The sequence below is a fragment of the Siniperca chuatsi genome, linkage group LG20, assembly GCF_020085105.1.
Source record: "Siniperca chuatsi isolate FFG_IHB_CAS linkage group LG20, ASM2008510v1, whole genome shotgun sequence".
NCBI classification, from domain to species: domain Eukaryota; kingdom Metazoa; phylum Chordata; class Actinopteri; order Centrarchiformes; family Sinipercidae; genus Siniperca; species Siniperca chuatsi.
In genome coordinates this window covers 5,569,374-5,583,790 of record NC_058061.1, presented here as the reverse complement: position 1 = coordinate 5,583,790, position 14,417 = coordinate 5,569,374, and the positions used below count along the sequence as shown (strand labels likewise).

Sequence of the window (14,417 nt, the reverse complement as noted above, 5' to 3'; positions counted from 1 at the left end):
TCTGTATGTTCACGGCTTACATTTCGTACCCAGCAAACTCTTAGCAAGAAGAAATTTAACTGAAAATAACTATAATAAATAATAAATATAACTCTCATCTGATATCATTAAGACAGATTTAGGTGAGTTAAGTCCCTGATTAGATTTTATCAACCACAGATCAGTGAATTTCAAAGGTACCACATCCAGTCTGCCATCCAGTGTCAAAGTTCATCATAATCTCTTCTATCTCTAACACTTCCACTGCATGCAAACACACACAGATTGGGGAAGTGGAAAAATGACAGTAGACAGTTTTATTTAAAAAATGTGGGCTAATTTAATTATATACAGCAAGTTTTCCAAGTGAAAACAGTGCTGTAAAACTCCTGGGAGTGTTTTCTGCTGGTGCAGGGCTGCAGAGACCATAAGAGGCAGGTTGAGCCTTGCTTGGTGCAGAGAAGTTCTCACACACCTGTGTGCAGTTTAAGGTGCTAATGACCTCAGGTGGGCAGATTGTATATTAGTGGTGTTGCTGGCTTCAGCTGCTTCTTCCCAGGGGATTTTTCCTGTTCAGCCTGGCCACCACTGCTAATCCTACCAGGTAACCTTTCAAAGCTTCTCCTAATGAACCTTTATCTTCAGCTCACTGTCCAGCAGTGTTCAAATCATTCACACAAGAAAACATGTTTGAAGGTCAGCATTGTTTCTTTACAAAGTAAATGTATAAACTTTGGAGTGGGGAAATTTATTGATCAGATAGATAATTTAGTTAAGTGTCTGTTTAGATAAGTAATTTTTTCAAGTCTAATTATCTAAGAACTGCATCATTCAGGCTTTGTGAGCCTTAAAGCTAGCATGTACAGTAACTTTTTTAAAAGATGACCTACCACAATCTTCCTCTTACAAATGGAAAGTTAAATTCATAAACAGAAAAATGCACCCTTAATCAAGTCAGTACACTGAGTGGTTTTGTTAGTTATGACCAGTAGCTTATGGTGGCTAATGTTACTGTTAAGCCTTAATCTTCTCTTAAATTAGTCTAATGGAAGTTTCTGAAAGTGAAGATGTATTTTATTCATAAAGGTTATAATGGCAACCACTCAGTTTTTGTTAAATATTTTTGAAGTGTTTTTTAACTCCTCATTTTAAAGGGTAGTTTATGGTTGCTGTTGAATTGTACTGACAGGTGTTTCTTGGTGTATTCATTTCACTTTTCATAGTGTATTTTGTAGTGTATTCATGTCTACCCCTTAGTGTTTGTTTATATAACATTATACATGCGCACATTACTCTGCACTTTAGTTTTTTATGCACCTCTAATTAGATGCTAAACTGCGTTTTCAAGTCTTAGTACTTGATGTGCAATGACAAAGTTGAATCGAAACTCTTATTTTGAATCTGCCTGCATAAAAGGAGGATTTATTGCAGGACTGTTGTATTAGACTGTAGTTTTAGCTAGGTGTACCTAATAAACTGGCAACAGTATTTAAATGTGTGCATTTGTTACAAACTCTTTCTGTGACTTCCTTGACGGAAGTCAGACACCAGTTGCAGGTAACGTTTTCTTTGTTACTACTTCTCATGCACACACATTCGTCTATTCACATTACAAAACAAGCCAAACCACGGCACTGTCTTGCCAACATCCATGCAATCCATAATTTATTTCACCAGCCTTCTTGACTGGCTGGATCAGTCTGTGTGTCAGAGACTGAGGTCCAGCAAGCTACTGAATATAAGGGAGAGCATAATCAGACAAGACACAACTGTGATAATTAGCTCTCCCTGACATTGCTACCACCTCTCCCTCTGCAGCTGACTGCTAACCATGCCCACCGCCCGACTTAGGCCGGGGAGCCATCCGGCCTAACCCACTCCCCATGGCCATCTGCGCCTATGGATCACCTTGAAGTTAAAGGGCTGTAAGGCCAGATACCACTGGGTGATCTGGGTGTTGGCATCCTTCATGCGGTGGAGCCATTGGAGGGGGGCAAGGTCCGAACAGAAGGTGAAGGTGCACCCCAGCGGGTAATAACAGGGCTTGTTATCCTCTTGAATGCCAATTGGCACTGCCATCCACTGGATTTTAAAGCACCTTTTCAGGTGAGATTGGTCAGGGGGCTGGTCAGCTCAGCGAGGTTGGATGACCCACTGGTAATAGCCAGCCAGCCCCAGGAACCGTCGCACCTTTTTTTTTTATTTTTTAACACTTTGGCCTCAGGCAGGTGGTGATCGCTGTTTTATCTACCTGAGGACGCACCTGCCCTCTGCCCAAGTCGTACCCCAGATACATACCTCTCTCTGTCCAACTGCACACTTCTTGGGTTGGTGGTGAGCCCGGCCTGCTTCAGTAACTCGTGCTGCGCCCGAACAACTCTAACGGAAGCGTGACAAATTGGTCACCCGTGTGGAGAGGCCAGTTTTTTCCCTTTATTCCCTGGAGACAAGGAATCAGCCAGTAGCCCTTGGTCAAATCCAGTGTCATGAAAAAAACAAGCTGTACCCAACCGATCCAGAAGTTTATCAACCTGGGGCATTGGGTAGGCATCAAAATGTGATGTCGTTTACTTTGCGGTAGTCTACACAGAACTGTAGTCTCATCCTTGACCACAAGACTGATGGGGCTACACCAGGCACTGCTGGATTCTTCTATTACTCCCATCCCCAGCATGGCCTTCAATTCCTCTTTTCCAACTTTTCGTTTGCATTCAGGCAACCGGTAGGGCGATGAACAGTCACTCCTGGTTGAGTCTAAATGTGGTGCTCTGAGTCTTGTGTGACCAGCAGGAATACATTGCCGAAACACCAGCAGCTCAGCAACATCTGCTCTCTGGGACAGTGTAAGATGGCAGTTGTAATGGAGCGAGGCAGAATTGGTAGATTTTAAAACCTCTGGCCCCAACTTATCTCTCACTGTGGTCACCTGAGAAACAGATGCCTCTCCTAAGGAGATTGAGGTGGTACATTTGTGTTGCCCCTCCGCTGTCAGACTACACAACCTCATTGTCCACGTCACCCACTCACTGTGACCACAAAGCGTCCTTGGCACCTGGCGAGTAATTCGGAGCTGGAAGAAGGGAGCAATAAAAGTACTTTATCTCACGGTGTAAATTGTCTTAACATAGTTCCTGTTATACAGGTGCTGCTGACGTTCCTGGGCCAACTGCTAGAGTGTGTGTGTGTGTGGATCAGGTCCTGGATGTACTGAACTTCCTTTTTGCTCAGACCTCCATCCCAGGTTTCCTTAACCAGGTCCAGAACCCCACATGATTTTCTGCCAAATGGCAGTTCAAAGGGATAAAATCCCATAGAGGCCTGGAGTACCTCACCACACTGCAAACCGAGGGTCTAGTCATGTATCCAATTGCAGTTATCCTCGTGCACAAACTTATGGATCATGGACTTTAAGGTGTCATTCAGATGCTCGACCAGCCTGTCGGTCTGAGGGTGGTAAACGCTGGTCCGAATTGACTTGATGCCCAGTAATCCGTACAGTTCTCTTAGTTTGTGGGTGACATAAACAAGGTGCCCTGGTCAGTCAGGATCTGAAGATGACCTGAAACGGTGCTTTCCCCCCTGAATCCCAGGCCAATAGAGTAAGGCAATTATCTGGTCTAGTGTCTTATTAAACCTCATATGCCTGGCCATTGGGTTATAATGAGCTGCATGGGAAAACTGTTTGCTGGCGGCTTTTCGGTACAAACAATTGAGTAATCTGACGAGTGTCACGATTCACTCTCTACAGCCTGTCCCTGATCCCAGAAAAGTGTGGATATGACTGTGCTGAGTCAGGGCACACCAGATGACAATCAATTATCACTTGATCAAAAGCAAAGCATAGTGTCATCACAAGACTGCTCCAGTGGAAAATCTTCAGTGAAGGGTAACTCTCTATCTGTAGTATCAGATGACCTTGTCACTGCTGAACGTATCCCATGTCCCCGTCGGCCATTAACACTGCCCCACTAATCTATTAACCCTGGCCACTCATGCCCAAAATAAAGGGGTGTGTTGGGCGGAAACTAACTCGACCTTTAACTTTTTTTTTTTTTTTTAAATCCATGATATCTAATTTCTACTCTACAGGGTATCTGTGAATATCCTCCATGCACATTTAATATCTACCCAAGATGCCTCCACCAAAGCCCCAAGTCTAACCAGGCTCTGGTGAATAATAGACAGAGTACAGCCCGACACCACCATTGCCTGGTGTATACCCCTTGGATTCTTACAACTGAATGGCGCAAATCTGAGCTAAGGAATTGTAAATTTCTGTAACATCTGAGGAATCTTAATACAACTTGCACTGAAAAAATGACACTCCACAGGTCAACCTTAAGGTTATTTAACTAGTGCATACTGGAAGTAAAAATGTTTTTACTCTTCTTTTTTAGGTTTGTTTTGTTCCATTTTTGAGATGTAAGGACTTTAAACATAATAAAAAGGAGATAAGACTGACCTTTCATCAGCTGCAGTGTCTTGTCTTCTCTGACATTGTCTCAAAGTTTATCTAGCTGGACTAAAATCAAAGTCAGTCATTGGTTGGTAGAGCTTACAGTTAAGCAGCTTAATAAATTTCACAATACACAATCCAGAAGAGTTTGACATCTGCTTTTTTTTTTTTTAAATCGGTGGAAGTGATTATGGCCAAGGTTCAAAGGTTCCTTTTTAACTCTGTCACTGTTTTATGAGTTCTCATTCTCTATCTCTCTTCAGAGCAGAGGAAGAGGTTCTGCTGTGCACACGCCACACACCTGCCTGTCAACTGGGAGCAGAGCGGAACACCTGAGAGGACCGACAGCAGGTAAGACAGCCAGAGTGACTTTAGCTGCAGCATTGGTCAGTTTAATCAGGCCATTATGCTGGCACTTCTTTAAAATCGATATAAAGGGTCCATTCTTATAAACTAAAGTATTTGTAAAGTGTTGTACGGTGGCCAACAATTGATAATGTACACTTTGAAATAAATGTCATGAGTCTTGCCACCAGATTCCTATTGATGATTCACGCTTGACAAACTTTACTGAATTTTTCTTTAAAACTACTTTAAATGCTTTTAACAGCCATACAAATGCCATAAAACATGCTTGTTCCTAATTACTCTTGATGTGTTCTCATTAAAATAATTGACCCTGACCTCAGTGTAGCTAAATTATGACACATGAGCCAATGTGCATCAAAGGTCAAGACTACTTTATTTTATGCTTTATTAAAAAGGAAGAGAATGCATTTGTAACACCTTCAGACATGGCTTTTAAACTCATGCAGCATCTGTTTACGTGTGTGTAAATAGTGTGCTAAGCTTACTATGGCTATGTATGGATTGTAATGTTCTGAGCATTCATTGGTTGGACACTATCTTGAGTGATTAGGAATAACTCTTGCACAAGTCATGTTGACTTTGACCTCAAGTTATTACGGAGACAATTTCAAGAGCAGTGTCAAGGAGCTCAGAATTGCACGATAGGACTGTATTTCAAATGTTTTAGATCCAACTTGGTTACTTGTAATCTGTGACCGTGTTAAATCCTAACTCTGCATTTTTCTGCATCCCAGCACCATGGACTTTCTCTTCCAGTTGCTGTTCTCCCCTCTCCCGACCCCGGCCATCATCTCCCTGTTTGCCCTGGCAGCTGCTACCTTGTTTTACCTCAAAACGCGGCCCACCCCCATCCACACCACCATTGACCTCAACTGCCAAACTCTGGGCACCAAGGTAAAGTGACAAGCTGTCTGTTTTGTAGAGTTTCATTAGTCTAAAATACATGCACAAATGTGGTGGTGACTGAGCACCTGGGATCATGGGCTTTTATTATTATAGACCTGACAGGAATTATTGATCATATTTATGGAGGTTCAGTGAAGCGCAAGACTGCTGTTCATTCTGTGATTCTGCTTTGTCCTCAGGATGGAGCAAGGAAGCATGCACTGCTTGAGGATAACAACAACCTGATATCATATTACTTTAATGACACAAAGACCATCTATGAGGTCTTTCAGAGGGGTCTGAGAGTTTCAGGTAACTTTCTTTACATTCTTATGATGGGCCTTCATGCTACCAGCCTCCTATTAGCATTTCTCTGGTATGCCATTTCTCTGGTATGCCATTGCACAAAATGTGTAGAATACAAGAACAAAGGTCCCCCCCAATTGTGTTGAACTGTGCCAGTAAATGTCAGTAAGAAGCTGATATGTTTCGTTGTTTTATATCTTGCTTGTGCAAAAACAAGTGTCTGGTTATTTGTCAGACTACTTCTTTGCCAGACTGTGAAGAAAGTCACTGTGCCCAGCCAAGAAATGGTCTGGAAAATAGCCCTCCAGTAAAAATGACAACTAGACATGTTCAGTGCATTTATGACCTAATCTCAACACTGAATCTTCCAACTCACTATACTGAATCACAACTGAGTGGATCAGTAGCTTTGCATTGCATTGTGAATCATAGCTGATCTGACAGTGCAAATGGTCGCCTATTAGGGGTGCCCTGGTAGCTCAAATGGTAGAGCGCGTACCATTAAGGGTGAGTCCTTCCGCAGCAGCCCTCTGCTGCATGTGAGTTCTTTTGCAAATTGGTGGCTGCTGAGTTAATAACTTTATAAAAGGCACTTGTATAAGTACTGAACATAGCAGCTTGAACCAGCAACATACTTAACTGAACTAAAGTCAGTCAGAATCAGTACTGCATGTTGCAGTGTTATGAACAGTGATGCGATTACTCAGCTTAAGTTTTCAAACTAAGGTTTTTGAATCAACAGTTGCATTCCTTCTTGGAGTCATAACTCAGTCAAATCTTAACACACAGACATGGTTTTTTATAGATTCTGTGATTTACACCTGAGGATTTAATCTCCTACATCATAAATCTGCTTTCTAATAACTTGAACCAAAATGTAAGCAAATATGTGCTTTAAATTTTTTTTTTTGTGTAACTCACCAACTCAAGGCAACATTACAGCATGCTTCCTGTTTACATCCCCCAAAACCCACATTTAGCAGGACGCAGTTGTTTTGTTGATTTTTGTCTGAAGGGACTACAGAGTCTGTGAAAACAAATTTCTAAAGTGAACTGAACAAAATAATTTTCATATTCTTAATTTACAACATGTCCATTTCTGTACAGATTAAACTAGATAACATGGTGAACTTTAGAGGTGCTGTTGGGAGGCTTTAAAAAACCCAAAACTCTTGAACGGAGCCAGGTTAACGGTTTACTGTTTCCAGTCTCAACAGTATGCTAAGCTAACTGTCTCCTGGCTGTAGCTTCAAAGTCAATGCAGACACAAGTGGTATCTAACCCTCTGCAAGAATGCAAATAAACTCTTCTTCTCCCCCCCCTCTTAAGGGCATTGTGGTGAGCTGGAACATCAAAATGTGTTTCTGTGGAGTTTAACTAATTTAAAACAAAAAAAATCTAATACAGTATATGTAGTTTAATATTGGGCTCATTTACAGGTAATGGACCATGCCTGGGCTACAGAAAACCAGGAAGGCCATACCAGTGGCTAAAGTACAAACAGGTAAAACAGCATGTGACACCATTCAACATTGGAAAAACATGATAAAGATGAACTATTGTGAATTCCAGCTGACCTTTACTCTACTTCCTCTCTATGTAGGTATCTGATAGAGCGGCGCACATGGGGTCAGGGCTTCTTCATAAGGGTTTAAAGCCAAACGCTGACAGTTTTATTGGCATCTTTGCTCAGAATAGACCTGAGGTAAGTGAGGACATTGTCTTGATGTTTTGTAAAGCAGACATTTTTGGGTTGAACAACTTACTGTAAATGCTGTCTCACTTGTAGTGGATTATTGGTGAACTGGCCTGTTACACCTACTCCATGGTAGCAGTTCCCCTGTACGACACCCTGGGTCCTGAGGCTCTTGAGTTCATTATCGACCAAGGTAATTGGCGCTTCTCTTGCGCTCTAATGCTGCTAATTACAGAGTAGAGTCTTGAATCCAGTAACTCACTGGTCCCTACAGGGCTCTGTCAAGATGTGCTGTAATCTCTTATCACTTATTTATCACACCCGCTCCTTCAATCTGTGCTTCATTTTGCTTTTGATTATCTGATCACTTGTGGACAACTTATCACAAGACAAAGAGCATGACTATTACAGTAAGTCTGCAGTCTCAATACTGCTTGTCTTTTTGTAAATCCTGTTTTTTACTCTGAATCTTACTGATGCTACAACACTAGTGTTGACAAATAGAACATAACTTGGTGTAGCTGCTTGCCTCATAATACCAACAGCACTGGTGTCAACTTTAGCTACTATTGTACTGTATATTTAACTGGTAATACATTCTTCTTTCAGCGGACATCTCCATAGTGCTTTGTGACAATCAAAACAGAGCAGAAACACTGTTGCAGACCCGGGAGAAAGGCCGGACTCCAGTTCTCAAAACTATCATCATCATGGACCCTTTCAACTCTGAGTTGGTCGAGCGAGGAACCAAGTGTGGGGTGGACATCGTGTCCATGCAGGATGTGGAGGTACTGCATGCTGAACTAAACACAAATAAGTGGTTACTGGAGAGTAATTGCTTGTTTATACTGGCTTGATTTCAAGAATGAACTGTTAGTTCTGCACTTGTAACTAATACTGTTGGAAGAAGCAAACAGAATTGAATAACATGTGTTTTTATTCTCCAGGCTCTGGGGAAAAGTAATCTTAAAAATCCAGTTGTAAGTTTGTTTGATTTTCAATTAACAAATTTCAAATGAGATTTAAACAAGCTGTTCTGATATGCAGCTTTCATGTCCCAACAGCCACCAAAGCCAGAGGACCTCAGTATTGTTTGCTTCACCAGTGGCACTACAGGTGATGATTTTACACTTTCTGGGATGTATTTCATCTGCAGGTTTTTTTTTTTTTGTTTTTAATAAATGAAAACAAAAGAACTTGTAGGATCATTAAGAACAATTGATGCCTCCATGTTTGACTGCAGACTGAGCAATATATTCATGAAAAGCAAGAGCAGCCATGGTTGTTTTCAGTTTTAGTTACTCTAAGGATGTCGGTTGGTCGGTCCTACACTTGGGTCCAGACTGAAATATCGGTCTGGACTACCGGACCATTTGCTATGAAATTTGGGGCACACATTCATGTATCCTGCAGGATGAATTATAATAACTTCGGTGATCCTCTAGCACCATCTTATAGTCCAAAATGTAATTTGTTTAGTGCTTTTAGCATGCTAACTAAGATTATGAACATGGAACATTGTACCTGCTAAACATCAGTGTGTTGGCATTGTCTTGTTAGCATGCTGATGGTAGCATTTAGGTCAGTGCTGCTGACATGTCTGTAGCAGGGACACTACTTGTCTTGAAATTTGTCTTAAAAGATATTGTATCTCTCTCAGGAAACCCCAAGGGAGCAATGTTGACCCATGAGAATGTGGTCTCTGATGCTGCAGGTGTCCTCAAATCCTTTGAGGTATGGATCAATAACATTTAGATGTCATTTTAAATGTCTGATGTGGAGGCTTGAAATAAGTGCATATGCCATAGACGCTATTGCTAACAGAGCCTCTATGCATCCCACAGATGTCAGTTGTTCCAAATACCGAGGATGTCAGCATTTCATTCCTGCCTTTAGCGCACATGTTCGAGAGAGTTGTACAGGTGAGGTCCAGACTCCATTTAAGAACAGATGATAAAAGCATGTTTACAATCTTTGTATTTATAAATGAGACTTATGAGGATACCTTGGTTTTTTTTTTTTTTTAATGACTACTTTGTCTGCTTGTAGACAGTGATGTATAGTGCTGGGGCTAAGGTGGGATTCTTCCAGGGTGACATCAGACTTCTTCCAGATGATATGAAAACCCTGCAGCCCACTATTTTCCCAGTAGTGCCTCGACTTCTCAACCGTGTCTATGACAAAGTTAGTGATTTGTGTCGGCCACAACAGCCCCCTCTTTCCCCTCATTCTGCTTTAAACATCAGCCCAACACTTCCAGTTTCTTATTTCAAATGGTGTATTCAAAAATCCTGTCACTAGGTTCAGAGTGGAGCCAAATCACCTCTCAAGAAATGGCTGCTGAACTTTGCTGTGGAGAGGAAATATGCTGAAGTGAGGGAGGGCATCATCAGGAACAACAGCGTGTGGGACAAGCTCATCTTCCACAAAGTCCAGGTACCACTTCTGTTCTAACAAAAGCAGATTGTTATTAGAAACAGTCACTGAATGTAAATGTCCTTGACTGTAGGAGTCTCTGGGGGGACGAGTGCGGGTCATGGTGACGGGAGCAGCACCCATATCTCCCTCTGTTCTCAACTTCCTCAGGGCTGCTCTGGGTTGCCAGGTAATGAATATTGATCCTCACTGTCTTTTTTTTTTTTTTTTTTTAATTAAAAAGATGTCCTTTTTTTTGAATTGCTTTTTTAGGAAGCCATTCTAAAGGTGAAAAATTTGTTTTCTAAGTGCAATACTTTCTGGGATCTAATGTTGCTGGGGTTGACCCAGTTTCTAAAGCAGTAATGTATGATGTTTGAACCTTGGTAAACTGAGGTGTTGGCAACAAAACGACTGATAGTAACGCTTGTTTGTGGAGTAGAGAGTTCATGACAATGTCCGGCTGGTATTGATCACTTCATGTTGTCATGATAACCTGGTCTTTTTATTTGATTGGTACTCTTAGATCTTTGAGGCATATGGCCAGACAGAGTGCACGGCCGGCTGCACCTTCACTATGCCGGGAGATGCCACCTCAGGTATGTAGTTCAACCTCAACTGCCCCACATTTTCTACTTTTACCAGACTAGGACCTGCCCTATGAATAGGGGTATAAATTGATGAAGTAAATTTACTCAAGCACTGTACTTAAGTACAAATTTGAGAAAGTTAGATGCTGTTATTTTGATAAACAGTGATTAAAAGCAATTATCTACCACAGGGCATGTTGGGGTGCCACTGCCTTGTAATATTGTGAAGTTGGAGGATGTTGAAGAAATGAACTACTTTGCTTCAAATGGCGAAGGGGAGGTAAGTTCATGAAAACTGAACAGGTGAGATGGGTTTGATCCTGGCTCTTCAAATTTTCTCTGGCCAGATAGTTAATTATCACCCAAGTGGATGGGTCAGATCTTAAGTCACATCAGCAAAATGTGGTTAATCACTAAATTAAAAGCAAGTGGCATAAATGTAATTTAATGTTATCAGGTTATGTTGCTTTGTTTGAGGTAACCAGAGTAGGAGTTATGGAATATATTGGTTTATTGCAGGGATCCCCACCACACACAAATCCTTGCCCACATTTTAAAATAGTTTAAAGTTAATATGAATTGATTTTGTCACTATTACTTTTGCTGATAATCATTCTAATTTTTGTAACCACTCTTCACATAATGGCTCTAAACAGGAAAAATAATGTTGCCATGGATTGAGTTACACTGTAGCTACATTTTGGCAAAATGGCACCTCTTAAGTGTGCCAAATTAGCTATTAGCAGTTTCTGTTTTCACTGTAGCCTTGGATATAAAGACAACATTACTGGATTACTTTAATACTGAAGAAAACTTAAAGATGTGTTAGTTTCCCAGTATTTACTTGCCCACTTTTTAAAAAAACCTTTAGGAAAATGCAATATTTAAGTAAAACTTAATGGTCTACTGGTATCACTTTGTATTGTTTTCCTGGTGGGCTTTTTCAGGTCTGTATCAAGGGTAGAAATGTGTTCAAGGGGTACTTGAAAGACCCAGAGAAGACTGCAGAGGCCTTGGATAAAGACGGTTGGCTCCACACTGGGGACATAGGAAAATGGCTTCCGGTAAGAACCAAAATCCAGATAATAGGAAAATACCAGTGTTGGCAGATTGTATATTAAGTTCACTGTTTTGAAGAAAGGGATTTAAGCAGCTGGCCTCGTTATGTCCTGGACTATTTCTTGTTTGGGAGCAGTAACTTCCTGGAGTCTATCAATATGATGTTGCCAGACAACCAGTAAGAGTCTGGTTAATTCATACAAAAACCAAAAAAGTAGTTTAACCAACATGTTAGTTGGTGAGCTTTAGAAATCCCCTTACTGGTGGTTGGATTTTCTGGCTTTTTTTTTTTTTTTTTTTTTTTGGAAAGCCAGGCTAGCTGTTAACCCTGTTTCCAGTTGTTATGCTAAAGCTAACCAGCTGCTGGCTGTAGCTTCATATTTAATGGACTGACTTTGTAGTTGTATCAAGTTTCTAAAATAACTTTTGATAAGAAAGCAAATAAGAACAATTCCCAAAATGTCAAACTTGAGGACTATACTCAATCACTATCTAAAATGTTAGTTTTTTTTCTGGACTTGACTGGCACACTTTATGATCACTTTATCTATTCTTATCTAAACAAAAGCACAATGAAACTTCAGCACATTATTTCAGGGAGAACACAATATTAAACTTTTTAATGAGGCAATAAAAGATTTGGACACATGGTCAAAGGTGCTCCATTTCACAACACACTGTGGAAATTAACTTAAGCGTATCTCTAAAGGCTGATTGACTTGTATGTTTATTACAAGAACAAATAGTCCTTGGTTAGTTTTGCAACTTGCCTGTTTTGTGACTAGAGTGGAGTTCTGAAGATCATTGACCGGAAGAAGAATATCTTCAAGCTGGCTCAAGGGGAGTACATAGCACCAGAGAAGATTGAGAATGTGTATGTACGCAGTGGACCAGTGGCCCAAGTATTTGTGCATGGAGACAGTCTACAGGTATGGTAAAACCAGCATCTTTGCGGTCTGTGAATATAGGGTGTATACTCTCAATCCCTCTGATCAAACTTCTTTCTTCTGTCTGTAGTCTTGCTTGGTTGCTGTTGTGGTCCCTGATCCTGAGGTCCTGCCAGGTTTTGCCAAAAATCTGGGGTGCCAAGGCTCCATTGAAGAACTCTGCAAAAACACAGTAATGTTTCTGTCTGGTCTCCTCACATGTGAGGAGGACCTTTCTTCTCTGAACTTGTAGAAAACAACCTCGGGCAGATAATCTGGCATCACTCTATATAAATGAGTGTCTCTAAGTTTACAGTTTACTTTTCTACACAAGCTCTAGGAAATATCTGCAGTAAAATTAAAGAAGCCAGCTGGATAAATCTTGCATGCTTGCTGTAAAACTCATATGGCACAATACCTGCAATCAAACTCAATATTAAAAGTAGAGCAGTGCTGAATTTCTTTTTAAATTACTAATTAATTTTAAGTTCTAACAGTGATCTCTTTTTATTTACAGGAAATTAAGAGAGCCATTCTTTCAGACATGACCAAACTGGGCAAAGAAGCAGGACTCAAGTCCTTTGAGCAGGTAATGGCTCCTCCATAAATTCCCCAAATGAAACAACTACATGTAATGTATATGCAAGTCTATTATCAGACACTTGCAGTTATTTGTAATTGTACAACTGTAGCGATCAAAATTTCTGATTTAAAGATTTATCAGGCTTTTTTCCTCCTGTTCTGGAAACATGTAACTTGTGAAGTTATGACTTGATTTGTAAGACTCAGTTCTAGGAGAGCACAAGTGTCGAGTTACTCTAAATTTGTCAACTGAAACTTCGGGAAGTTTCTAACATTTGAGCTCGGATTCTGGTGCTACACATTTCACTAAACCTGTCTCAGTTCACCATCTAGTGGTTAAAATGAGCAGTTTCAAGACATTTTGTACAGCAGAGGTTTTAAAAGTGGGAGGTGGGCCATCCCTGGGGGATGGGGGGGCTTCAACAGTTTTCAGGGGAAGCTCAGTGAATGGAAGTGAGAAAATTTAGTTATTACATTTATCAAAAGATCACACAGTAAGGCTATTCTGTTTTCCCAGAGTCAGAAACAAAAATGCCTTTAGGACATTTAATGTATTTGGTGTAGTCTGAAGTTATGTCAAACAGCAATATTAGGCTATCTTGGCTCCACTGAGTGTCCTATGGGATCATGATTATGTTTGATCCCATAGGCATCAGAAATTGAGTGGTGATGCCCCCCCAAGCTTTGTCTGATAGGAGGCCCACAGTATCAGACTTGATGTTACTTTGAGGGGTTGTTGAACTGATTTCACACTAAACTCATTTACTCTCCTCACAACACCAAATCCCCCTTCTGCCCTCTTTACACACCCACTGTTATAAACATCTCTCAGCCTACTGGATTAAGACGAGTACAATAATTTCTAAACAGTCCGACTCTAATAATTTAAAACACAAACTTTTTTTTTATTCAGTTTGCATCTTGAACAGAATATTGTATCCAAATAAATTTTAACTCTGTACTATCTCCCCCCTCCCCCCCACCTGATGCAGGTGAAAGATGTTTACCTCCACCCTGAGCTGTTTACCATTGAGAACGGTCTGTTAACTCCCACTCTGAAGGCCAAGCGGGCCGAGCTCAAAGCACTCTTCCAGCCACAGATTGACAGACTGTACGCCAACATCCAATAAATGGAATAAACCTACACCAACTCA

The 14,417-nt window shown here is 40.8% G+C and overlaps 1 protein-coding gene across 1 annotated transcript; it reads left to right on the top strand.

Annotated features, from left to right (window-relative positions):
• Window positions 1-511: 511 nt before the first annotated feature.
• acsl5 (acyl-CoA synthetase long chain family member 5) lies at window positions 512-14,417 on the top strand. Its single transcript, XM_044178721.1, has 22 exons — window positions 512-583; window positions 4,699-4,786; window positions 5,539-5,698; window positions 5,890-6,001; window positions 7,435-7,499; window positions 7,599-7,700; window positions 7,785-7,884; window positions 8,301-8,479; window positions 8,639-8,671; window positions 8,756-8,807; window positions 9,352-9,425; window positions 9,536-9,613; window positions 9,741-9,875; window positions 9,993-10,127; window positions 10,201-10,296; window positions 10,633-10,705; window positions 10,888-10,976; window positions 11,644-11,760; window positions 12,541-12,684; window positions 12,773-12,874; window positions 13,199-13,270; window positions 14,256-14,417. The coding sequence occupies exons 3-22, from the start codon at window positions 5,543-5,545 to the stop codon at window positions 14,391-14,393; spliced, it is 2,052 nt and encodes a 683-aa protein (XP_044034656.1). The 5' UTR covers window positions 512-583; window positions 4,699-4,786; window positions 5,539-5,542; the 3' UTR covers window positions 14,394-14,417.

Bases quoted from the DNA above. Each gene is read 5' to 3' on its own strand.
- acsl5 (XM_044178721.1), top strand. From the start codon at position 5,543: ATGGACTTTCTCTTCCAGTTGCTGTTCTCCCCTCTCCCGACCCCGGCC. The intron at 10,128-10,200 runs GTACCACTTCTG...CCTTGACTGTAG, and splicing joins TCATCTTCCACAAAGTCCAG to GAGTCTCTGGGGGGACGAGT. The intron at 10,706-10,887 runs GTATGTAGTTCA...TATCTACCACAG, and splicing joins GCCGGGAGATGCCACCTCAG to GGCATGTTGGGGTGCCACTG.